The sequence below is a fragment of the Copadichromis virginalis genome, linkage group LG2 (genome assembly GCF_057382275.1).
Source record: "Copadichromis virginalis isolate Kocher_CV1m ecotype Utaka linkage group LG2, C_Virginalis_male_GT1.1, whole genome shotgun sequence".
Taxonomy (NCBI): domain Eukaryota; kingdom Metazoa; phylum Chordata; class Actinopteri; order Cichliformes; family Cichlidae; genus Copadichromis; species Copadichromis virginalis.
This window is the reverse complement of record NC_140619.1, coordinates 37,693,189-37,719,017: the sequence shown is the minus strand read 5'-3', so window position 1 is coordinate 37,719,017 and position 25,829 is coordinate 37,693,189. Positions and strand designations below refer to the sequence as shown.

Below are 25,829 nucleotides of genomic sequence, written 5' to 3'. Positions count from 1 at the left end.
CAGATTACCTGGCTTTCATGCGCATGCATTGCTTGGGTGAACCTTTAGGAGATTTTTAAATGCAAAGTTGGAAATGTGCATCTTGTCTATCTGGCATTCAGCTCAGCAGCCGGTGCGTGTTAGTGATTTCTCTTGTTCGCTTTGAGTGACTTGCCGTAGGGGGGGTAGTTCGGCTTCAGCTCTCCGTGAAAACATCATCATCTCTTGACAGCCCATCATAGCTCGGGCTCGGCTTTATAGCACGGTGAATAGCGGGAGTTTTGCCAGAGACGCTAGCTCCCACGGACACGCTCTCAACCTGAACAGTTCGCCTGCACGCTGCGTGTGTCGGAGGCGAACTGTAGTGTTCCCCTTCAGTCACCAGCCGGGCGCGTCGTGAGGGCGGGCTCGCCTGCCGTAGCTAAAAGGTCCCGCTTCGACTAGCTGCTCTCATTGCAGTCCAGTCTGCCGAGCGGAGCGGACTGACTGAGGAACAAGCCCCGTCTCCATTCAAGGATTTTTCCTCCACTTCATACACTTCGTCCTACAGCACAGGACCGACGGGAACCGCACACCGCCTTCTGTGGACAATGTTTCTCTTGCAGTACACAGGTATACACGCGTCAAGTTTTATTCTACTCCCGGTTATATTAACAGCAGAGATGTTATTTATTTCTCCCCATCTACTTATTCTGCTGCAGGCTACAGTACAGTGTATTGGCGCACGGCAGTTAGCGCACGTTTTGCCACATTTTGTCGCTCATCTGCGTTATTTGATGGAAGTTATAAAAGCAGGCTTGGAGATTTCCTAGCTGTGTTTAGTCTCTAATTGTCGGGCGTGTACCAGCTTTTGAAACCGCAATAGAAGAGCCGTGCTGCCCGTCTCCACTGTGGTAGCGTTGTTTTTTTCGCGTGTCTGAGCATTTGATGTACAACGGGTGAGCTTTATAATGAGAAATGACCTGCAGTATTTCCCTGTGCGGATGTTACAGTTATCCCTGTAACGGAGTCGTAGCTCTAATCTGGACTAACCAGATATGCTTTTTTATTGATGGAAGTTTTCAGAATGGGTTGAATCCACGCTGACGCCGGATCACTGCTGTTGAATATCGCATATTTTCACATGCCATTCAGTCCGGTTTCTGTTGTGTTTGGGCAGCATCACCGAGCCTGGTGAGACATTATACTGGATGGGCCTATCTCGCAGGGTAAGCAAGTTGTTTGGTTTCTTTGCTGCGACGTCCAACAATTAGGATTTCCGTGTCATTTATTCCCGGAATCCCCGCGACACATAAGCTCTGTTTGAAATGGGACATTTTCTCTGGGCTCACAGGATCTAATTAAGCAGCGATGTTGTTTGAACTCTCACATTAACCTGCTTACTCTGCGTTATTCTGCCAGCCCTCTGTTTATAGTCAGGGTAAATTTGCCACAGATGTCCCACAGCTTTGTTGTTGTTGTTGTTGAGTGTTCTAATCTTAATTTTCTTGAGCAATGACTTGTCTCAAAGATTAGTCTCGTGTCATTAATTTGCCGTATTTCCGAATGCAGTGAGCGTAGTGACTAAACAAAGGTTTCCTGTTGCCCACTGTATATGCAGGAGTAAAGCAAAGTTGGCACACCTGTGAAGAGCAACCATCAATCTGAAATCCTTTATTTAAACATCTTTTAAATGTTTTGGGGTGGTTTTTTTGTGTGGTTATTTTATGTCACTATGCAGTGATGAAAAAAAACATAAGTCTAATAAAACAAATGATTCAGGGGGGGCAGAGGCTAGTGCTCTTGTCCAGTGAATTAGAGGGTTTCATTTTTCCGTTATACTCTCTTTTATCTTGCACAGACAGACAGGATCGGTTCCCTTCTCCTATTTCCTCCCCTTCCAGAGGCACAAACATGCCTTGAATCAAATTGAGTGGATGGAGGTCGAGTACCTCCCTATGACCACTGGGAGAGAATAGGTCCATCAGGCCTTGTGACAGCCATTTACCTCCACACTGCTTTAGTCCTCTCTGATCAACTGGCAGAGCATCTTTAGATTGCCTTTAATGGCGTGAGGGAGGGGAGGCACTTTGCTCCCTAGATCTGTCAGAGAGACCGGATTTATAGGTTGTACATAGAGTGCTTGAGAAGCAGCTTAAATATTTCAGCTCTCTTTGGCATTGGATGATAGTGCTGCAGAACAAATTAAGACTGAATACAAAGTGGACTGCTGTATAATGCCAGGAGATTTAGCAACTTTGGAAACTCTTAAATTTTAATTGGTTGCTGCATGACAATTTGCAGTTTCTAAGTGGAGCTCTTATAGCAGTGCTGGCTGACGGAGAGAAAAATGTGACAAAAGACGGGGAAAAAGAAAAAATATGACTTATACGATTGGGAAATGTTTGATATAGTGAATAAAACGACTTCAGTGACAGCCTGACTAAGCAGGAATTTACTTGGTCTCGTCATAAATTGCTCTGTGTTTAGTAAGTTAAAACGTAGACATCACATAGGATGCTCTCTCTGTGCCTTAGCAATTCAAAGTCAAATCGCATGCCTTATAAGTGAAAAAAGGGAAACTAAGATAAATACCATAATAACTACACAGGACTATTAAGAAACTCTGTTGTTATATTTAAGGTGTGCTGGGCCTGGAAAAGTAAGCCAGCTGACTGGAGACCTGCTAGTTTATTAATCTTTGTGTCACAGAAAGAAGTGTTTGTGGCAATCACGAGCATATCAGTTTAAAATGGAAAAGCAATTGGCTTCAGTTTCATCCACTCTTGGATGAAACTGACTCAGCCGGCCCATTGGACTTCTGTCACCTGACTGCTCCGAGTTGCACTGACAGACAGGTAGGAAGCTCTTCATATTACTGATGAGGAGAGCTGTGCACTCAAAAAGTGTGAGTTCCACTTCAGAAGCTTTGGTAAAGTGTTTGGTGGTGTCTGTTGGGCAAATCTAGCTAGTCTGGGTAGTGCTGCTTGTACTGGCATTATTAATATGGCTAAAACATTTTAACTCATTGGTAAGAATCTATGGATTTTGTAGAACTGGGTGAAAAACCTCACTGGGATCCAGTATTATCTACTTCATGTACTCTGTATCACTGTAGTGTGCATCCAGTCAAAAATCGAATAAATAAAAGTAAAGCTGGCAACTTTATAGTTTAGAATTCTGGCTTTTTATATAGAGAGAGAAATGTTACCATTTTACCTCACAGAATTATCAGTAAGTTTTTAATATTTGTACTGTTCAAATTTTGCCAGGGGCTGCTATTAGATTTTGACCAGTGAGATTATGGTAGTGTGTGTTTTGTCATTATGGCCAAAAACAGTGTGTGCAGAATTTTGACCTTGATATGCTCATGTCAAAGTGAAACAACTGGTTTCATTTTCAGCCAGAATTTCAAGGGTTTTCTCTTAAAGGATGTCCTGATGTTCCCTTAGTACACTACAAGAAATGCAGCTGCACTAGCTGTTTAAATCCTTCTCTCCCTAAACGTAGTCATGTGTTTGGCTTACAGATCTATAAAAGCGCCTACTTTTTCCTCCCCCAAAGATTCCCATTTACCAATACTAGTAGATGGCGTTGTTGCATTTATCTAAAGAGTGAAAAATATGGATGATCTAGAGAGACCTAACTAACCCTAGGTGTTTTTCTAAACAGCTGTTGTTTCCTGGGGTTATACTGCTACTTGTGACAACTGATAACTAAAACTAATTGGTAAGTTTTAGAGTGCAGAAATGCATAGAAGTTTTCCATAAACCTTATTTGTGGATAACAGTGTTTCATCCTTAACTTTCTGTCTTGAAACAACAAGAGCCATTCATTAGAAACACATTACAAAGCTCCCAATAGGAAAATGATGTATATCACCTTTTACAAGGTGGTTGGCTACTTTTGTCAAGTTATTTCCTTTCATTCGGTGCTATCACTCCTGCACCATCTGTTAGTCTGATGTTTAAGACTGTTGGTGTGGTGGCTTGATTGTTCGCCTCACTGCTGGTCCTAAATCTCTGTAGCAGCCTACTGTAGTGTAATGAATGTTGCTAATTCCTGTGTCTAATGCTCACTTGTATGTGCCCTCCAGGAATCCTACTTAACTTAGTCTAAGTGTTCAGCCTCTGAATTACAACAGAAGTGCTAAAGTGAAGCTAAAAATCTGTTCAGGTTAAAGAAATGTATATTAGCTTGTGGAAGTTTCCTGTGAGGATCAGCAATGTTGGCAGCAGCCGCAGTTCAACCTGCCATCTGGTATTGAGTAGCTAAGAGAGCTTGGCAGTCTGAAGGCAACCAACTCGGGGGCTCCAATGCTATCACCGACAGAGCTCTTCATTACTAATCACTTTCAAGATAAGCAGCCACGCAGAGAACCTTGAAATTGGAGGTAAGGACTTTGCAACAGCAAGTTCAGGAGCTACATGAAAGATGAAGTGAGCCATCAGACTTATTCTACATTTAAAGTTTGTGAGATGGGATTGTGGCTGCAGTGCTGCTGATTTAAACCCAGCTGACAGTCCCTTTGAGCAGAAGACAAGAGAGTAGTGGTTTGAAGAAGCTGGATTATTCTGTTCACCAGGGAGATGCTGTACAACTTTTCGACATTTTCATGACTTCTCTCAAAAAACCTATACTGAACACTTACGTCTTCTGCAGTGGTTCAAAAATTCTGTGTAATTTGCAATCCCATGGGAGTTTTGGTAGGCTAAGCCAAAATTTAACAAAGAGATTGGATCCTGTCACTCAAATAATGTTCATGTGCACCCATATTTCACAATGGCTCGCTCTTAAATGTAAACACACTTTCACTTGTGCCGAATCAGTTCAGACCCTTCAAACCAATACTATTTGAACTGACATGGCCTGCATAAAGGGGGAAGAAAGCAGTAGGATTAACAAAGGTCTGGTCAAAAGATTATGCACTGAAAGATAAATTCCAAGAGATTTAAACATGGCAGATATGGAACGGTGATTAATAACAGACAACGTAACTCAAGTTAAATTTATATTGTTCCTAACTTTTATATGTTATATGTGTTGCTTATAAGAACTAATTGGCCAACCTTTGGTTTGTGGACCTCGGCATTAGCTTTGTGAACTAAGGTAGCGGTCCCCAACTTTTTTTGCGCCACGGACCGGTTTATGTCCAACAATATTTTGTTGGATATTTTAAGGTGTTGCGGTTAAATACAACAAAATAAAACCAGTACCGCTACCAAAAAAGATGATTTATTCATAACACACGGGAAAAGACCCAGAGAAACAGAGTTAACAATAAAATCATAACAAAATAACGATAAAGATGAAATACCCTGAAAACCATAAATTTCACTCTCGAGGACCAGTACCGAACAACTCACGGACAGGTACTGGTCTTTGGTCCGTGGGTTGGGGACAGCTGAACTAAGGTGCACACACCAGTCATAATTGACCGGTTAAGCCTTTACAACATTAGGCAGCAGCATCCTAACAAATACACAAAAAGTTGTTTATATAGATTCACTGACTCACTGGTCAGGGACTGGAAATGGCTGATGCTCTGCCTGGGCTGGTGATCATCTAGTGAGTCTCGGATTTCAAGCTGATTTATTTTACACATTAGCATGGAACTTGTCATTAGCATGACATGTCCATGAGGAAAATCGTTTTGGGTACAAGACAAATAATGATAGCTCTTTTGGGATGTATCATTTCATAGTAATGGAAGATAAGAAAAGACAACTCTGACTGAAATGGTTGTACCTGGTAATGTGGTACTTCTTGGATAATAATCCTTAGTATTTATTTTTAAGGTATTTGTGCTGTATCAAGCAGGGCCAAAAAACCCCCCAAAATACTTAAAAGTAGCAAAATGTATACCATGATGGATCACCAGAGGGATGTAGGACACAAATGTTGTACATCCTGGAAGTTAATTGTGCCCACTGCTGCTTCAGAGATGGTATTACAATAAATCATCTCCCTTACAATTGTACGATAAATCAAGCCACTAAATGTAACTTCTATATCACAGTTCCATTTTATTTGGATTTGTTTTTCTTTGAATGTAAGAATAATGTATTGCATATACTGTGGATTCATTTGGGAGGAGACAAAATGTATTAAAATAAGTTGCATGGTATTTATGTCCCTTTTGCTTCTGTCCTGTGAATCAGTTGTATAGGAGCTGACCCTCTTGGCCAAAATCTGTCCTTCACAGCATCGATATGTTTAACATTTCCCCCATAGCTTAGACCATGGTTCAGCAGTTTGGACCAAAGAACAGGGGTGTCCAGAGGTTGCTTGTCTGGAAAGCAGCCATCACTCTACTGTAATAGAGACTGAGAGCTTGGATTTATATGGCTCTTACTTTGGGAAGAAGGATTGGCTTAAGGGGGGGAAGGAGCTTGAAAACAAAATGGTACCAGAATGGATCCAAGAATGCATTATTAATAGGGTAGCCGAGGTTCTCTGTATTCTGTCTTTTAGGGGCATTTTGCTTGTTGGTGAAGCTCTACAAGTAATAACTGTGTTTTTATGGAATGATAGAATGGCTATGAAAGACTCGCTAACTTTATATTCTAAGCCATGTTTACATGATGCCTTTACCCTGTGTGGAAATCAAGTTGAAAGACTTGGGGTAACCCTGGAATTTTCCATTTGCAAGAGACATTTCTGTGGTGAATTTTTCTTTGGGGTGTTTCTTTCCATTTTGAATCAACAAACACTTACTCAAAGGTCCCCACTGTGTAGAACCTTTTCATAGCACCAGAGAAGAGAGGGGGGGAAACCCTATCTGAAATGGAACTAGACCAGCTCAAAGGAAGCCCTGTACTTGCATGTTTACTGCACTGAGTCTGGCTAGAGTCAGACCCCCGCTGCTGGATAAATGCAAGGTTTTTTTTTTTCTGTACTCAGCACATCTTACTGGCCAATATTAGTTCTGTAGCTTTTTTCTTTTTTATGAAAGGTCAGCATTTATGGCAGGATGATACAACACCAGTGTAATATATTTCTTTCTTTTTTCTTTTTTTTATACCCAGGAATGTGGTTTAGTTTCCAGTTGGGTTCTTTAAATTATAGCTCCGTCTATTTTGGAACATTGGAATGACAGTTGAGGTCAGCATTTGGTTGAACCTAAGAACGTCAGCGACATGACTGGTGTGAGTTAAATTCAGGACGCGCACATAGATGGATTAAGTTCACAATTAGACCCTTTACTGGCCTTTTACTTTGGTTTTTAGGGAAATAAATATCCAAAATCTCAACAGTTTATCATTTGATGCAACATGTTGCAGGTTAAATAAGTTAAATAAATGCTCATGACATTGCATATGTAATCCACGTAAGCAGAGTTGGTCAGGATATCGTTCAGGTAAAGAGTCAGCGTTACTCTGGTAGAGTTCTTGTTATTTCTGAAGAGTTAAAGAAACAAACATACAGAAAAATAATCCAGAGTATGGACAAAGGTCCTCTATAAGGAGTCCCAAATTTGATCTCTCACTCCAACATCATTCTCGTTTTCTGTAAAAACACAGTGACATTGCTGCTGTTCATTAGCCCGATTTAAGAAAGCACCTCTAGTGTGGTTAAGGCTCAGATTACACCCGTTACCACACTGGCAAAGTGTCAACAAACATTCTTGTGATAATGTGAAAAAGGGACTCAGCAGTTCAGCTTGAGCCATGTGAATTGCCACTGCACCTGTTCTTTGAGTTTTCATGCTTCTCATGAAAGGCGTTTTAGTGAATGCTGGAAAAATGAGCAAATGGAGTGTAACCGAAGCACATACCAAGCAAAATGGTTTATATTAATACGGTACATCTGCAGCAAGGTATGTTTTGTTTTGGCTATCCAGATGAGATGGAGAGAGCTGGAGCTGCTTTCAGTGCCAGCTTTAAGTGTAAGCATAGATCTTTGCTGTGTGCCATACCCCATCTCTGTTACCTCTGGAATATAGGGGTTTTTTAATAAGGGAGAAAAATTGCCAATTTAATGCTTGATTTGAGAGCAATATTGGTGTTGATATGAGGTGAGAGTTGTTAGATAAAGGTCCAAGGACTGAAAAGCTTCTGTGTGAAGTCATAAATCCTCAGGATTGCCCATGAAACTGCTGTTTCAGTCAGACATTTAAGACATGAAAGAAGTCGATACCAGTGTCTTCATTGATGCTTGATGGACAATTTTTATTTGATTCAAATGTTGATAAAGACTTTTAAGGAATATCCAAAAGCAGGAATATGTTGGCTTTAAGGAAATGTAGCTTGATATGTCTACACATCTTTAAATACTTGTTGATTGTTTTCTGTCAGTCCCAGAAATCGATAGTTGTTTCTCTTTTTGGCTTTGCACAGTTCATATAGCGTTGTTTGCTGATGTAAATTCAAAAATTAATTAACATAATCATTCCTAGATGCTTAGTGGTGTTCGAAGTGGAAGCTGTGACCTTTCGGACATATGCTGACAACAGCTGACTTAACAGCAGGGCACTGAATACAGCCATTACAGACAGAGAGGTAATTGAATTCACAAATCACCATGGCTCTAGGTTTATGGTGGCATTGGACTTTATGGCTCATATGTCAGAAGCTGGTAGGCAGTTTGTCAGAGGAGGCTTGGTAGGAACAAGAAGGTGGTGAATGGACGACCATCTGAACCTCGCTTCACGGTGGCTCCTAAAACAGCTCTTCCAAAAGAAATCCTGTTAAATATTATAGCTTTTTATATAGCTTATTGAAATGGACCAAAATATGATTCATGGCTTCTTTGTGTCCCGTTTTCTTTGATTGAAATTGTCCTTCTTACTGCCTTCTTGTAGTATTTTCCTTTTATCCTGCCCCTCGTTGTGCTTTATTTCTTCAAACATCAGCTTCTCCTCCTTTTTCGTTTTGCTTTCCTTGAAGGCAAAGTCAAATGTATCTAATGCAACAGGGTGGCTGATGATAAAGTGTGTGTATATGTTTGAAACTGGGTGTGAGGAATAGCTAAGAAGAATCTTTTCCCTGCCTTCCTCTCAGAAAGCTAAAACATACAGCAGGTTCTCAGTCATGCTTTCTGTGCCTGTCCCAACAGAAGTCGAAGAGGTGGATCGATATGAAGATTAATTATTGTGTCCATCTTGAGGGTTGCACCGATAGCCTGTATTTTTTCTGGCCTCTAGTGAGCACCCAAATGCTTCCCTTTTTGACGAGCGTTGAAGCTTTAGCTTGTTAGTGTGGTCTGTGGACCGAAGCTGCACTGAGAGAAAATTGGACCAGGCTCCAAGGGTAACTCGTTGAGGCTCAGTGCAGCTCAGCTTAGCACCATCACCAGGCAAACCAGGGGTCCCGCAGCATTTTCTGGGCTTATTGTAACCTCCTGGATATTAGGTATTAGGTTACCCGTTCTCTAAGGTATCAAAAGGGGAAGAATATCCTGTAGGCTATGGTGAAAAGATGGCTTTCTCCTGAGCTCACTGCATTTTTCAAGAAACAACTCCAGGCTAAGAATATTTATAATCTTATGTGCAAGCCCATAATTACTTGAAGTAGAAATGACTCCTTATGTACACTGCAGTGGATCACTCTGCTTCTAATTATTTAGCAGGAGTTTGTGCAATTTATCACTGCGTCTTTTTTTTTTTTTTAAAGCATTTTGATGTATTGTATTTTGAAATGTCTAGTATGTCATGTCAATAAATCAACAGCATGTGTTTTGAGTATAAGCCTGAACTGCCTATACAGGAAGAATTTGCCGACAGCAGAATGATAAATTTCCCTGTTGAAGTCCAATGGAGCGTTTTAGTTTGATAAAGAAATGTCGAAGATGTGTCATCAGATGAACTTGAATCAGTCACAAGTAGGTGTCACTGCGAGATGTCGGGAGCGATTATGTCGCTCCAAGCAATCACTGGTTAGACTGAGGAAGATGATAATGGAAAACATTGTCAACGTAACCAACAATCTATCTTTCGATTGAGTCCCCTCAGAAAGATTTTTGCATCCTTATGAGTTGATTGTGATGTGCTACCTTAATGGATTGATTTTTCCAGATTTAAAGAATGTAAAGTCCTAAAAAGCAAAAGCATGAAACAGTAAAAGTCTCTGGCTTTGATTTCATACTGTATCTAGTTTTGTCCAGAGCGCCCACGTAGTACCTTCTTGAATTGTACATGCAGGAGTCATACATTATGCAGAAGAGCTTGTCAAGTCCCTCACTTCAGTCTAATCTTGATTGGACTGTTCAGAATGTAATATAATGACAGTAATTCTGCAGTGTAGAAAAACTTGTCCGGCTCTAGTTAATTAAGGAAAAGTGTTGAAGTCTAATCTCTGAAGGATGATACAGTTAAAAAACGCTTACTTTTGTAAGTACATTAGTACTAAAGTATATTTTGTGTTAGTGACATGTTAACTTTGACATTACAATGTTTTGACTCTCCTTTACTATTCCTACTCAGAATTTCACATTATTTTGTGGTTATTTCACTGTTGCAAACTGTCATGCTTGTCACACTCTGTTGCATAGAAACAGAAAATATTGTTTGCGGGAACTTTGAGACACGGCGCTCATCTTTACTTGCCAGTCGACACACAATTGCACTTTCAAATCACTGCTGGAATGAAGTTGTCAGCACTAAGAATGGTGAGGACAGCTGAATGCGTGACTGCGCACACATACTTGGGCGCTTTGTTGGTGTGTTTGCTCTGTCTGTATCGAAATGTGTACTGTTGGAATCGAGAGCACAGCGTGTCAATCGCCTATTTGCGTTTGCATTCAGAGATTGAAGATTTACAGAATGGAAATAAAATGACTATTAAGTCACTATGTGTGAGGATGTAGCAAATAATTCTATTCACTATTTGTTACTGTAACAATATATTGTTAATTAAATGCAAAGAAGTAATAAAAATAAAAAATGCAAAATTTGTCATTTTTGTCCAATGAACTGAAGTTTTATTCCATACTTGAAGAAAAGGTCAGTTCATGTAATGCGTCTGTCAAGAGTAAGAAGACAAATTATGTTCTGGATCTTGACCCAGAGTTTCAGCTGACCTTAACGGATACTACAATAATAAAAAGGTGTATAAAGCGTAAAATATATACCACAAGTTTCACAGGCGTGGATTAAACCTAGTCCCAGACTGAGAAAAGTTCAGTGAAAATTTCTAATGATCAAAGTTTAGAGTCTAGGAATAGGTTTAATTATTTCTTGGGCTCTTAAGTATAAGGGTGAGGAGGGTCTGCTAAGAGCAAGACCACTGTTTAGTATTTTCGTGATGGAACTGAAGTTCGGTAACGACTTGCACATTTTTCTTATAGTTTTAAATAGTCTGTCATTGCCACCTTGCGCTTGTCACACCGTATTCTCTCCTTTTTTCCTCTGTCATCATTTTAGCCATTAATAACAGTGCAACTACAGTCTCCAGTCTGCATGCTCTGATGAGTGATGGATGGATAGATGGCACAAAGAGAGTCAGAAGAGAACAAAGAAAACACAGGAGTGGAGCCAGGCTCAGCCAAATCATAGCCTCCAGTGCTATCCTCTTGCAAGATCTATGGGGCTTCATTTGTTTGTGCCGTTTTGGTAATTAAACAGGGGAGGCCCACTCAGTGGAGTCTGGCTGCTGGCTTAGTTTCTCTACCCTAATCTTCCCATAAGACCAGATAATTAATGGTGGAATGGCAGGAGTGCCCACAGTCCTTCTGTTAATGAAAGGGATTCATCTTGTTTGCTCAACTTACTCCATGTTTCTTTATTCAGAGCTTGGCCATGGTGTCATCGCTTTGGTGGACGAGGATATCGAGACTTGGTATCTGTCCAGACATCTAATGACAAATGATAGTGTGGCAGCATGGCATAGACGGGGATATTTTCAGCCAAGACTTCTCCTTCATCTTTGGTGTCAGACTTTATCAGTGTTGTTTGTTTTACCCACATATTATATGGATCATGAGTGGAGTGCTTAAAGTTTATTTATAGTTTATTGCACATGTTAAAAGCTATGGTTTGTGACTTCACTGTGGCACTCAGCCTCAAGCCAGTTGGTTCTTCCCAGGGGAGAGAATCAGAGTAACTCACCATATGACAAGATGTTGTCCACATCTTGATGGTAATGCAGTGATTCTGAAATATTTATCTGCAACCGAAGAAGGAAATAATACTTGTACAAAGTCAAAGTATTTATTTATTTACTGTACTATAGTATTAGGGCTAGTATTTAGTTTCAATTTAGGTGCAAATTTTGATAACTTTATCCCAACTGTTCTGTTTTTTTCAGTTAGTTTCTTCTTTCTTTAACTGCAACTTCTACTTACTTTACTCTGATTCTTTTCATTAGCACCACACAAGGAGTGATAAATGGATCAGTATCAGCATTTCTAACTGTCAATAAATTAAAAGTCTAATAAAAAGCAGAGATGGGAGAAGCAAGTATCACTCAGAAGTAATGCATTTCTTGGACTATTTTCAGCTACGGGTTAATATGCATTTTAAGTAAGTCATGTATATGAGATTGGTGTGTTACCAGTGCACTAGTGTTGCTCATTTATGTGTTGTTGTGAACACAAATAGGTCTGGTTACTGAAGATGACTATAGCCGATCAGTTAAGAAAGAAATATTTATGGATTTTGATCTTAGTTTTTGTTCACAGTAAAAGCTATTTAAAATATTACTGAGCATTGTCTTTAAAGGCTGTGGTGGTTTTGTGTATGTTGTGAGAGCAAATTTGTTTCCCAACTTGACGTCATATTAATTTCTGTTTGTTTATTCATGGTCGTAATTAGGTGACACATTTTTTCTATGACTCAGATACATGCGTCGCCATGCAGGCGCACAAGATAAACAAACTGAAAATCTGAATTGGAAAACATTTTTTTAAACTTCTTTAATTTTATTTCATTCATTACTTAGATTTAACTTAGTGCTGGTCTCTGTGTCCCTGGATATTTCCACATTTAATCTGTATTCACTTCCTGTTATTGACAAATGTTGGACTGAGTATGCCCTGTGATGCACAGGAGGTGGACATGTAGCCTGCAGGTAAACAGAGCTGTGAGGAAATAAGAGCTATGCCCATGGTGGAAGTGTTCCTGTGGGCAACTAGCTGCTCAAGTCTCCCCTGAAGCAATATTTTGACAAAGGCTTTTAAAGAGCCGAGCTGTCAGCTTTGGCTTCCTGACCAGGCCCTCATTAGCTAACACCACCACCAAAAGAACAGGCTGATAGAGACGCCTCCTCAGCAGCACTCGAGAAAATGCCTTTCTAACTGCAAATTAATTTTGAATTGGGGATTCATGGGCGAGAACAAGGTGGGGAGCGCTGGTGAAGTGGGCTTCTCTGTATGAGTGACGTGTCACACAAATTCTCATTAATGTGGATCTAGCAGAGAACTTAATCCCCAGGAGCTGCTTAAAGGTAAACAGAACAGTATGGAGATTAGAAGCTGACATTTTTGGGGGGAGATCCTGTGCATTATGGGATTCCTGTGGGATTCCCGCTGGATGGGAGTCAGTTTCACTATTCATTACATGACTCCGACAGGACAGGGGAAAAAATCATTGGGAACCTAGAGGACAGGAATAAAGAAGCTGTGTGTCTCTTGCGGTTGCTGGTCAGTCACTGTTGAAGATTGATGGCTTCATCATGCATCTGCAAACTCCAGATGCCATCAGTGTATTCTAGAGTGACCTGATAAAACCATATGCGCTACTTTTAAGTTATCTTTAGTAGTTGCCAAATGCAACACGGACTTGGGGATAATTGCCTTTCACAGATGTAAAGCAGGCAACAAAATGCAGCCTGCTGAAAATCACCTTTATTGAGAAGCGCAAGGTGCCGTGAGATGATAACATATCATTGAAATCATTATATTTCTTAAAGTCTCTCAGTGCCAGCATTTATTAATGCTTAGCGTGGACCTCTGAGGAATTCAGACCAATGGTATGGAACTGGTTCTTATGCAGACAGAGTTCAGCTCTAGTCCATCAGAATCCAGAAATAGCTCTGGGACGGCTGCTCTGGGACGGTGTTGATATTAGGAGGCTTTGAGGTATTTAGAGGTCTGTCCATGTTGGGGTTTCACTAAGACAGGTTCTATATAATGAAAAGTCTTTGCTAATCTGTCTGTAATTCTTCCACAAATCATTGGTGCATAAGTAGATTATCTTGTCTATCCCCTAAAACCCATTTACTATTCAAGTTTTAAAATCTAGAGCCTTCTTCCCAATAAGTTTAGGCTGCACCTGTTTGAATGCCTGAGGTAATTTAATGTTCCACATTAAAAACAAGCAATGCTAATTTCCCCTCAGTAATCTCTTGTTTGACATCCTTCTCAGCAGCCCTGTTTATAAACTAAACAAACCTATCGAACCCATTTACTTCAAATCCCGTGCATGTAGTGCCGTGTATAAAAATTCTGATTGGGTTAAAGTGTAATAGTCTAAGTGTATGGCTATTATTTTGTATGATGAAAAGTACCTTCCTCATCATGGCAGATAAATATTTATCCCAAGATAGACATTGTTGTTCGTGTGACTTTGAATTAAAAGAAAAGCAGAAAAAGAAACAGTTGTGCCTGCATGGAATTAGAACTACAACCCAGCCCTATTAATATGATTGATTGATAATACATTGATTTTACATCAATGCCATATTGAATGTATTGAGAAGAAAGCTACTTGGGTTCATCTTGGTGTCAAATATGTATAATTCATGAATTACACAGAAAAGCATCAGAGATGGAAAGAAAATAAAACGCAGTACTGGGTGTAGACAGAACCGTGCAACTGCTTCTTCACTTACACGAGTCCTCTATTGATCGAGAAGGAGATTGCAATTGATTGAAAGTCTGAAATCACTGAATCACTCCAGTTAAAATCAGGCTTCTCCTCTTCTATTTCAATGATAATGCATTCTGCACAGCACACGAGTAATGTTCTGTGGCAGCCTGGCAAGTTTATCTTTGATGAAAACAAAGGTATTAATCACAAATTTAAACCACCTGCTAAATACTCTTTCAGTCCGCTTTGTGCCACTAAAGCAGCTCAGGCACCCAGAGGATCCTTCCTGGGTGAGGTCCCAGTGGATCAGGCTTGTTCCGCCGCAACCCGTGGATGCTTAATCAGATTGGGATCTGGGGAATTTGGAGAAGAGGTCAGTGCCTTGGGCTTTTCTGCAGGCTGTTCCAGAGCAGTTTTGAGGTGTGGCAAGGTGCCTTGATCTGCTTTTGCCAGATGTTGGTACATGTCAAAATAACATATGCATGAATGCTAAAATCAAGTCTCCCAGTTGAGAGGGAGGGGTTTTCTGCTTTATTTTATGTAACTTTAACTGTCATTAACATAATCTAAGGCACATGTTCAGTGTATTAGATTTGTTAATGGATGCACTGTATGTTTTAGATGGAAGTGGGAAGCTTTATTCATTATAGTGGTTGACAGGCTCTCTGTTAGGCTTCGTTGCCTCATCTATAGTTGCATAAATGTGATCTATAAACCCCTAATTGCCTTTGCCTGATTTCCTCTATGGCTATCGCTTTTACTGTCTGCAAAGGTCATTTCCTGTCCCATATCTGTATTATTCATTAGGGAGGCTCAGCCACTGCAAAAAAGGAAAAATACTGGGAGGATATTTGCAATATTGTCATTCAGTTTATCCGTCAAACTATCGAAAGCAAGCTGGTCCCTGAGAGATGGTTTGAATGTGCAAACAGCTGGGAATGTACAGCTGACTTCAGAGGTCAGCAGAAGGCTATCCAGGCTCTAAAGGCTGCTGTGAAACATTTTTATGAATCGCCTCCTGCACTAGGTCAGAATTAGAAGAGAAATTAGAGATGAGCCATGGAAGTTTGTGTCTGTGTGGAGCAGAGACTCCCACCTACCTTATTTGGTACACTTGTGAAATATAGTGCAATATAGTATAAGAGGACCTGAATAAAACTAATTAATCTGAACTGTCGTCTACTCGCAGTTTAGCTTGAGTTAACATCAGGGGACGAAAGCTCCTGTTGGCCAAAGGCATCTATAAGAAGTAAAAGTCTGAAAAGTTACTGTAATTAACCTGTAGAATGACTGTCAGTGGTGTACTTTGTACTTTCCCATTGTCGTGCACATTTCAGTGGTTTTCTGTAATGTTACCGATCTCCGACCTGTATCCCCATGTGATGTCTGTGTTGTGTGTGTAAGGTCGGGGGGCGGGTCCATTCCACTGCAGGGCAACCTGCATGTGGCAAATAAAGCTGATTGATTGATTGGCTTGCAGCTTGTCACCTGGTCTGCTTTTGGTTGTCCATGAACAAGGTGTCAGTTGATTGTTGGCTTTGGGTCGCCATTGCTCGCCCTGTAGCTGCTGTGCAGGTCTCCGAGGCATGCAAATCTGCTGCTGCCAAGGACTGTGATGCCCCCGGCAGTTTATGGTGGAGGCTGCAAGCCGGCAGGCATAGGCGATTATCCTGGTAAGCCAAGCTTTAGAGCAAAAACACACCCATAGTCTGGGCCTAACTACAATGTATTTGTTTTTCATTTGAAATTTTCAATGAAATCTTATTTATTTGTTTCGCATTAGAAATTAAGAAAGTACATGGTGTTTAAGATGGTGAACAATCATGCTTAAATAATCCACATTTACAACGTTTGTTTTGACAGTTTTAAAAAAAATGATGACAAAGTCCAAACAAAGCAGAGCCTTTGATTCCTCCAGATTTCTCAGTTGCAGCTCATAAAGTGACTGGTGAGTGTGACGGAGCATGGACCTCAGCTGCATTGTTTACACATTTCCCATAAGTACTGTTAGAAAAATCAGAGCGACTGACTCAACATATGAAAAAAAAAAAAGTGTGGCAGACAGCTCACTGTAACTGAATCATGTATACATGTTTTTGGCAATGAACAGTTTATGAAGCAGACTTTTTGAAGCTGATACTCTCAATAGTTTTTTCTCATTTTTTTCTCCATTGGTAAACTTAAATTACATAGAATACAGGATTTACTTGTTGTGAAGTTTTTATATTTGCAAAGTGCATGAAAGGAAGGTGAGCTGATACTCTTGGGGAGAAAATGAACAGATAGCATGGTTTATTTACAGGCAGTTTTTACAACAACTACTTAAGGAATATTTCTTAAAGAAGTTTTGGCTTGTGCGCAAAGATGCCAGCCACTTGTTGATGAGCAATGAGTAGAAACATCTGACAAAGTAAAGCTCCGATCAAGCATCAGTGGGTAGCAACACAGTTTCTTCTGTAGCCTAGAGATCTATAGACTGTTGTGTCACTATTTAAACTTGATTACTATAAGGTTTATGGTAATCAAGTTCATGATAATAATGTAATTTATGGGGTATGTGGAGTCCTAAGGAATAAGCATATCTCAAGTTGTGAATGACAAATCCCTACATTCAAAAACTGCCCAGTAACCTGAGAAATTGTTTAGTAGCTAAAATACCAACATTATGGATTATTGTGGATTTTGCTCAAACTGGCTTGGTAATACAAATAGTTTGCCTGCCATCCACTATCACTCAGCTACAGCTGGCCAAAGTGACACATTTACCCCCCTCTTGTAAAGACAGATGGCAACAAAGTGTCCTCATCAGCTGAGTATTTAGCAGTGCCGTCAACATTAAACCTGTTACTACTGTAAAATTGGCTTTATTCCATCATCTATCTTATTTCCAGCATTTTTATAAAAGGGTGTATACATCCTTTCTGAAAAACACTAGCTAATGGTGTACTCTTGCCATCTCCAACAAAACTTTATGCTTACTATTCTTCCTGCGGTGGCATATTTTGTTAGTGAAGTTTGCACCAGGGGTCACATTAAAAAGATGATTCACTTTGGCCTTTGTCACAGTGTTTCTCTCTTTTTAAATGAGTCAGAGCTTATCTTTAGCATGCATCAGTGGAAACCCAAGGCATTTGAATAAATCAAATAACTCACAGAGTTCCTAAGTGGGTGTTTACTTGACTGAGTGCAACCCATTGTGACCCCGACAGCTCCCAGCCTCCCCAAATTAAAACAAAGATGTTTTGCGCTCTTGTGCCCTACTTCAGCTGTTTTCTTTATTTGTGCCTCAAATATCAGCGTGGCAGCATTTGGAAGAGATTCTCCCTGACTTGTTCCCTGGTCATTTCAGAATGAGGTTTCTCTTGCTCCACTGAATAATTCCTTGTGGCACGCTAAAACCCTCTTTTCCACAAACACCTTCTCTCGCATTTGCCAGTGACAAAACAACAAGAGACTTCAGACAATGAGTGCTGACATTTTCTGCCACAGGGTCCATTAGCACTCTCATGTGTGACTAAATACTGTTTTGGTTATTTTTGCATTCACAGCTCCAAATGTTAGAACGTCTGTACTGAGTAAGGATAAAACAGCACAAAAATTCCAGACTGTGCGGATGACTTAAATGTGCAGTATCATAGCATTTTATTTATTTATGTATTTGCTCTGCTGTGAATCCTGGTGTTGACTTTGAATCTGTAATATTGTTGGCAAACAAAACACACACCTTGTTTAGTTTTTTTTCACTCATTTTGAGACCATTTTTCAGAAGAATTTTTTTTCTACCAGGAAAAAACTGATAATTTGTTCCCATCCAGTCAATGGAAAATGTCAGATAAACAGCTTAACGACTATATAACGGTATATTTGCACCAACAAGGTGATTCCCAAAGAGTTACTAGCCAAAAAAATGGCTTATCTGGCATTGGTGTGTAGTGTGTCCTTAAAAAATAATCAGAAACTGGACAAGTTGAGCATAGAAGTGGCAGACCTTAAAAAAAAGAGACTTCTCTACTGCAGATGAAAGTATCTGAAAATCATATCCTTAAGAAATAGGAAAAAAAAAACAGCAAAGACCTGATGCAGGAATGAACAGAGGTGTCTGGCTCTTCAGTTGACAAATCCACAGTTCCCTGAAGCCTCATCAGAAATGGCCTCGGTGGAAAGGTGGCTGTCAAGAAGGATGCAACAAAAAGAACCGGGCAGAAGTATGTCAAATTACACATTTGGACTGAAATTGGTGGTAACAGGTCTTATAGAGCGATGAATCCAAACACTTCTGTTATATTCTTAGCATATCGCTGTTAAAATGTACGGAGAAGTTCAAGGGAGAAGTAGACGGTAAGCATCCACGGCTATCTGTAAAACATAGAGGACCTGCAGTGGTTTGGAGCTGCATTTCACCCACTGGTGTTGGGGATTTTGTCAAGATTGATTGAATTAGGAACACAGAAAAGTACATCAGATTTTGATCCTCCATGCAATACCATCTAAGAAACATTGAATTGGCTTCATTTTTGCAGCATGCCAATGATCCCAAACACACTGCCAGTGAAGTAGAAGCATACCTGAATAGAAGAACACACAATGGAACGCCGTCAGTCATGGATTGGCCTCCCCAATCCTTCGGGAATCCTGGAGAACTGTTCCTGGAGGTTACAAGAAAGCTTGCCTCAAAACTTGGTGTTGTTTCTCTAGAGCTTTTTCCCTTTTTTAGCAAAACTAAAGAAATGAGGAATGGCTCAAATCTCTCGATCGATCGATCGATAGATAGATTTTTTTTTTTCAAAATGGTGACAAAATATTACAGTGAAATTATACAACAAAGTGTTGCTAACGGTTTTCAGCAAATTAGTTTGTACAAAAGGTCACTGAACCACATTTGAAGCCCAAAAAATGTTTCATGCTGTACTGAAGGGACACAAAGGCAGAAAGCCTGGTATGACAGGGAGATTCAAGACACCACAACCACAAAAATGGGCATAATGGGACTGACATTCACACAGTGTTCCCACGAAGTCATTTGTAAATGGAAAAAAGACACTTTTTTTTTTTTTTATTTCTACATATCGTCAGATGACTTTGCCTTTTCTTTTTTTCTGACACCTTCAAACCTATTTTTAGTAATGTCGCTACCGTCATAGATCAGAACAACTATTTTTGTCCGTATTCATATTAAATGGAACAGTTTCCCAGAGCTACAAAAATAAAACTTGAGTTCTTGTAAGCCATAGTTTAAATTCAGATTACGTTAACGTGATATTGTGGTTATGGTTTAACTAGATGCTTTTCAGATCGTTACTACTGGATTATCTTTACATAGGGGGTGTGGCAAGTGAAATCATTTAGCAGTATGTCATGTCATACCATGGATCAGTAGATCTGCAATAAGAAATTCCCAGCTGTTGAGTTTTTGAACTAGGACTCAGACTGCTATGTCTTTTGGTGGCAGTTGTAACAGCTGAAAGTAAAAATTACTATTGCTTCTAATCAGCGGTTATAAAACGGCAGAATGTGTGTCCTACTGGATCGTGATCAGCATTAGTCCCCGCTCTGAGGATGAGAGCAAGCTGGACCAGCATTTAAAGCTCCGACTCCTGGAGAATGACAAGTAGCCATCTGGTAATTCTCCTCTTCAGACCTGTACGGTAGCTACATCCCAAAATAGCATCAAAGGCAAAGAATTGTCTTTTGAAAATGGGCTGTTCTGGAGCTAGACAGGTCTCACTTGAATTGTCACTCAGGGGGTCTGATGCAGTTGGACACCGATTCAGTTGCACTCATTTTGTCATTTCAGAGAGGGAAGAGAGGGGAAGCTGCACGCACAAGACAAACAATACAAACAAGTGTGGAGCACTTTTTACAAGTATTAATTGACACACAAGGGAATAAGACTTCTTATCTACTCTTCTTGAAACCAAGTACCGCCTCTGGGATGTTCTGAAGAGTGCTGATGAGGTGTGGGTGTGCTTTTCAAAAATGTGCTTAACATGGTTTCCAAAGAAATCTGAAGTTGTGACGCCAGCTGAGTCAAGAAACTAATTTTTTAGGACGGTTGTAAGTTGATTTAGGCTAATGATTCTCATTTTCGTGTACTGCTGGCTGCAGGGCCCGAACTTCCATTGTATTTTGAACGTATTGCCTTTTTTAAACAGTAACTTGTCACTATTCATTTTCTTTATGGATTATTACAGACATCGGCTCTATCTCCTTTGATTAATTACTATTCTCCAAGTGCATTTAATCAAGAAACAAATTATCACCGCTTTGTAAGAAATACTGTCTATATGGAAGCCATCACGATGGCCTTAGGTTACATCAGTATTCAATGAAACTGAAAACTTTCCTTTGAAAATTATTGCAGTAAATACTCCAGTGACCCTTTTACTTAAGGCAAGCAAGTACAGAAAATTGAGGCAGAAAAGGATTCAAATGAGAGAGTGAGCTTGAATAAGAGATGTAGTACTAGGTTGTCTCTAAGCTTTAGAGAGTTTTGTCTGAGAGATGATCTCTGGTCTTTGGTTCTTCGGGGGCTTTGCGACAAACAATAACATTAACAATGCAGGAATTTAATGACAGAACTACTTAGATTTTCATTTTAAAATAAACTCTGACCTCTTTCTCTGGTATTTCTTCCTAGTCTCCATTTCCTGTGCCTAATTTATTCTCTTTTCTCCTTAGCTTTTAATTATTAATAAGGCTGGATAATGGTCAGTTCCTCCAATATGCAAAAGTGATATAGTTTTACATGGACAAAGGCTACTGAAAGAGAAAAGTTGGACTTGTGCAATCAAAGGCAAAAAGCTAGAGAGCAGGACACATCTTGCGGCTTTTAAAAGCTTTTGTCAGCGCTGGCAGCTGCTTATCATAAATCTCCTCTGTCCTCTGTTTCTATCCTTTCCCTTGCAAGTATAATATATACTCGGGTCTGAAACAAATTATAGAGCAGCAAAGATTTCCGAACGGACGGGATAGTCTTTGCAGGAATGAGTCAATCCTTGCTATTAAGGAGCATTCATCTTCTCTGTACATGGTGGCAGACACCAACCAAAGTGTGCATTGCTAATGAGAGCGATCTGGCAGACTTCTTCATACTGCACAAGTTAAGATCACTGTGAATATTTAGATCTCACAAAATAAACCAAATCTCCTGATGTGACCTCGGCACAGAATGGCCATATAGCGGGTTGAGCCAAGTATGCTTTAAAGGTGACCGTTTTCAGCCAGTAGTGTCCAAACTCAAACAGCTCTACGTGTGCCATTGTTGAAGTGTGTTGGAGCCAGCGAGCGTCTCATTACTCAGCTCTCTGGAACACAAAAACACATCACCATAGGCTGGATGGTTTTCCGACAGACTGCTAATAGCGTTGACGGCTGTTTAAGGAAAGGGTGAGTGTTTCCAAAGTCATTAGCATATGAGTGCCAGTGCCAGTCGTAATGCATGCCACGCCGTAGTAATGATACAGCAATTGCCTACATAGCCAAGATATCCTTAGTAGTGGAGCCTAATTGTTGATGGCTTGATGTGGCCATGCCCCACATGCATTAAAGTATCCTGTCTTTCAAAGGAGCGAACAGATGGTAAGGGCTTAGACATTTTGTGGCCTCGAGGACAGTAGAAAAGAACGGGTCTCTCGGGAGAAACCTACATTTTAACTTCATCGCCTTTTTAGATTTATTTGACCAATGTTATGCAGCGGTCTCAAAGGACATTCCACATGCATGAGCGTGTGTGTATGTGTGTGAGCTAACGTGACCTTATCAGCTGCTGTGTTGTCTCGTTAACACACACGCATGCACGAGTGCACACGCAAACAACCGCATGCACTGACTGCATTGCAGAAAGGGCATAGGCCTCTGACAGCAGAAAGCGGATTAGACTGCAAACCAAAGATTCTTAGTGAGTTTAATGGAATAGAGATGAGTGGATGGGAGATTTAAATAAATTAACCTTCAGTGAATCCCTTGAGGCTTGGAGAATGACAGAGGGGGTCTGAGGAGGATTTTTTTTTATAAACTTGCTACTGATTTAATGAATAGTCATGACATTATTACAGGGAGCTTGTACTCCTCAATTTGAATGCAAACTTGAGACTGTTTGAAGCACAGCTCAAGTGAGCACCGCAAATATGGGCAAACGCGTAAATGTATTTCCCTCCCTAAACACTAATAACCCGATCCATTTTTTGCCACAGTTTGAGCTCCATATGCCAACTTTTTATTAGTGTTTATTTTGCATGCAGAAATGGGTGATGTTTATAAATGCACTATGAGATATTCTGGCATCTTTTTAAAATGTCATCTCAACATCAGGGAATACATTGACCTTTACTAAACTCCCAGCCATAAGAACATAATTCTTTCTACGTACTTATCACGATATTAACCCTGATTGGTGTCTCTGACATTTACTTAAAGATGCAAAAAGCTGAATATCCTAGATATCATTTTTTAGGAGGATGCTATGATCACTATAGCCTAATTACCGTACATCTTTAAACTGCATTGGCAGTTTAAACTAGTCTTATTTTTGTCTAGTTAGCAAAAAAAGTCTTTTAAATGTCTTTTTTTCTGAGCTATGTTGTTGAAGTGTCATGCATCTCGCTACTACACCCCCAAATCTGTAGGGAATGTAAGTGTAGTGCGCAACCACAAGGTCTGTATGCTGAAACTTTGTCAGCTTCAGCTGTAAAAAAAGGGCTTTTCTAGAATGTACAGTAAGGTCCCATAGAGCACATATCACACTGACTGTGTACAACCAAGCGGATAGATTACCCAGCGGAGATCTTCTGTCTTAATTTGACAGGTCTCCATGGAAACGGGCGTCCATAACAGCATCACGTACAATCTCCAGTTGGTAGAAGCCCCCTTGGGTAACGGTGTCACTGTGCCCTCCATATTCACCGTAATCAATTTTCTGCCAGACTTCCTCCCATCCCGCCTTGAGTTGCTGAAGCTGCGTCAGGCCAGGCTGCTGTCTTAATGGCTTTTAATTGCCTCTGGTTTTACCTGGATGAAGTCTGTCACTCCTGATCAAGAACGTGACTTAAAACACCTCGAGAGTATTCATGGTGATCAACTCATGTGTGCGCACAACACCGCAAACTGACAGAGGAAAACTGGCCCCTCAGGCGTGCGAATTCAAAACAAAACCCAAGTTTTCATTAAAGCTTGAGTTTGGGAAACTTGTCTCGGAGATTACGTGACAATTTGTTTTTGACTGCTGCCGTAGCTCGCTTAAAATATGAACTACTGTGTATTGCGTATGCGACAGACTAATAATATTTTGTTGTTAATATTTTGGGGAAAGGGTGAGAAACATACCCTCGGTTATTAATTTTCTGTCAGAAAACACGGTTGTACCTAAAATGATAATTTGTTTTTCCCACTTTGTGTGGAGTGCTTGTGGTTTTAACTGCTCTTTGTCTTTGCTATAAATACACAGGAAGTGAAAAGCTTCGTTAATGGTCTCTTGAGAATACCACAGCTGCTTGCCATTCTTTGCATCCTTTGCTAAGCCGTATCAGTCAGACACCTTGTTTATTCATATCTACAGTCAGCTGCCTTTTTAGGAAGCTTGGAGCTCGTGTCCAGTGAGTCCAGAGCCAGAATGTGTCCTGATGGACACACAAGACGGGATATGAATAGAGTAACATCTCATTTTATTGTAGTGTCTGATCTATGCACAAACCCTTTTTAGTGAGTGCTAAGTGAGGTCTTGTGGCTGATCACTACCCTTTCAGGTGACTGAAGGTTAATTTGGGGTCCTGTTTGTAGACTTGCCAGTTGCCAGCAGAAATGAGACTTATAGCCTGTGACTGTCACATTACTCTGACCCACACTCTGCCAGCTTTGCAGTAAGTGCAATGAAGCATGATTCAAAATATTACCACAAAGTCACTTTGTGGGCTGCATTATTATATCGATGCTTATGTTGCCTCTTGGTAATGGAGCCTGAACTCTTAGGCCATTCTTATAAAACTTTCATACCTTTTCTACCCTGGCACTTATTATGCACGTGGTCTGCTTCACTAGTGTGTCATCAATATAGACAATATAGTGTTGACTATAGTGCTAAAGCATTTTGTGTATTGATTTTAAAAACTAGTGGCGACAGTATGGCCAAACCTGTCTCACAGTGTTTCTTTAACATTCTGGCAGCTTCACTGTATATCACGGCATTATTAGAAATGGTTTTTATTATTATATTCAGTTAAAATAGTTGAATGTCAAACAATGCAATGCCATCATTAAAAACTTTCCAGCAAAGAACAAAGACAGAGAATCATTTAGTTATCGAGCAACGTTGCATTTGTGTTCCAGGTTTCTTAAATGTGAATGTGTGGTTTCAGTGGAGCTCGAGCCCATCACAGCTGTTATAGGGCAATAGTTTTGGGACATCCTGGACAGGTTGCCAGTCGGCCTCAGGATCAACACTAATAAACAAATCAGGAGGGCTAGCTCTGTGGTCGGCATGAAGCTGGACACTCTGGTGACAGTGGCAGAGAAAAGGACATTAAAGAAACTGATGGACATTATGGACAATGCTGGGCATCCTCTGCACACGGCCATTAACAACCAGAAGAGTCTGTTCAGTGACAGGTTGCTTCTCCCCAAGACAAGAACTAACAGACTTAAAAACTCCTTTGTCCCACACGCCATCAGACTGTTTAACTCCTCTCTGGAGGGGAGAGGGAGGGGAGACAGGAGGACAAAGGAGGGAACAACTAAGCTGTAGTGCCTCTTCACCTCAGTGTGCAATACCTTTTGTGCAATACTTTTGTAAATAGTCAACGGTGCAATAGACTCAATACTTGAAATGTGCAATTCACTTGTATTTTTATTTTTATTCCTATTTATTCTATTTATCCCCTTCGTATATTTTATTTATATTTGTCTCTGTATTTATATATATATATATATATGTGTGTGTGTGTATAACTCTGTAACTTCTGTCGGTGCTGTGCTTTTTTGGAAATCGAATTTCCCAGAGGAACCCACCCGAGGGATTAATAAAGTTCTATCTTATCTTATCTTAATAGCTAGTTCAGAATCACCAGTTAACCTAACCCCATGAATACCTTTGAAGTGTGGGGTGAAGCTCACAGTGAAATCAAATCAAATCAAA

At 40.2% G+C, this 25,829-nt stretch overlaps 1 protein-coding gene across 3 annotated transcripts in view; it reads left to right on the top strand.

Annotated features, from left to right (window-relative positions):
* enox2 (ecto-NOX disulfide-thiol exchanger 2) overlaps nucleotides 1-25,829 on the top strand; it is a 194,353-nt gene that overhangs the window by 67,034 nt on the left and 101,490 nt on the right. Inside the window, exon 1 of one of the 3 annotated variants that reach the window (XM_085433771.1) lies at nucleotides 259-591. The exons of the other annotated variants lie outside the window; for them this stretch is intronic. Coding sequence (XP_085289897.1) covers nucleotides 570-591 — 22 coding nt within the window. The 5' untranslated portion in view covers nucleotides 259-569. Of the gene's footprint in view, nucleotides 1-258; nucleotides 592-25,829 lie in introns of those variants that run through there. 3 annotated transcript variants of the gene reach the window in all.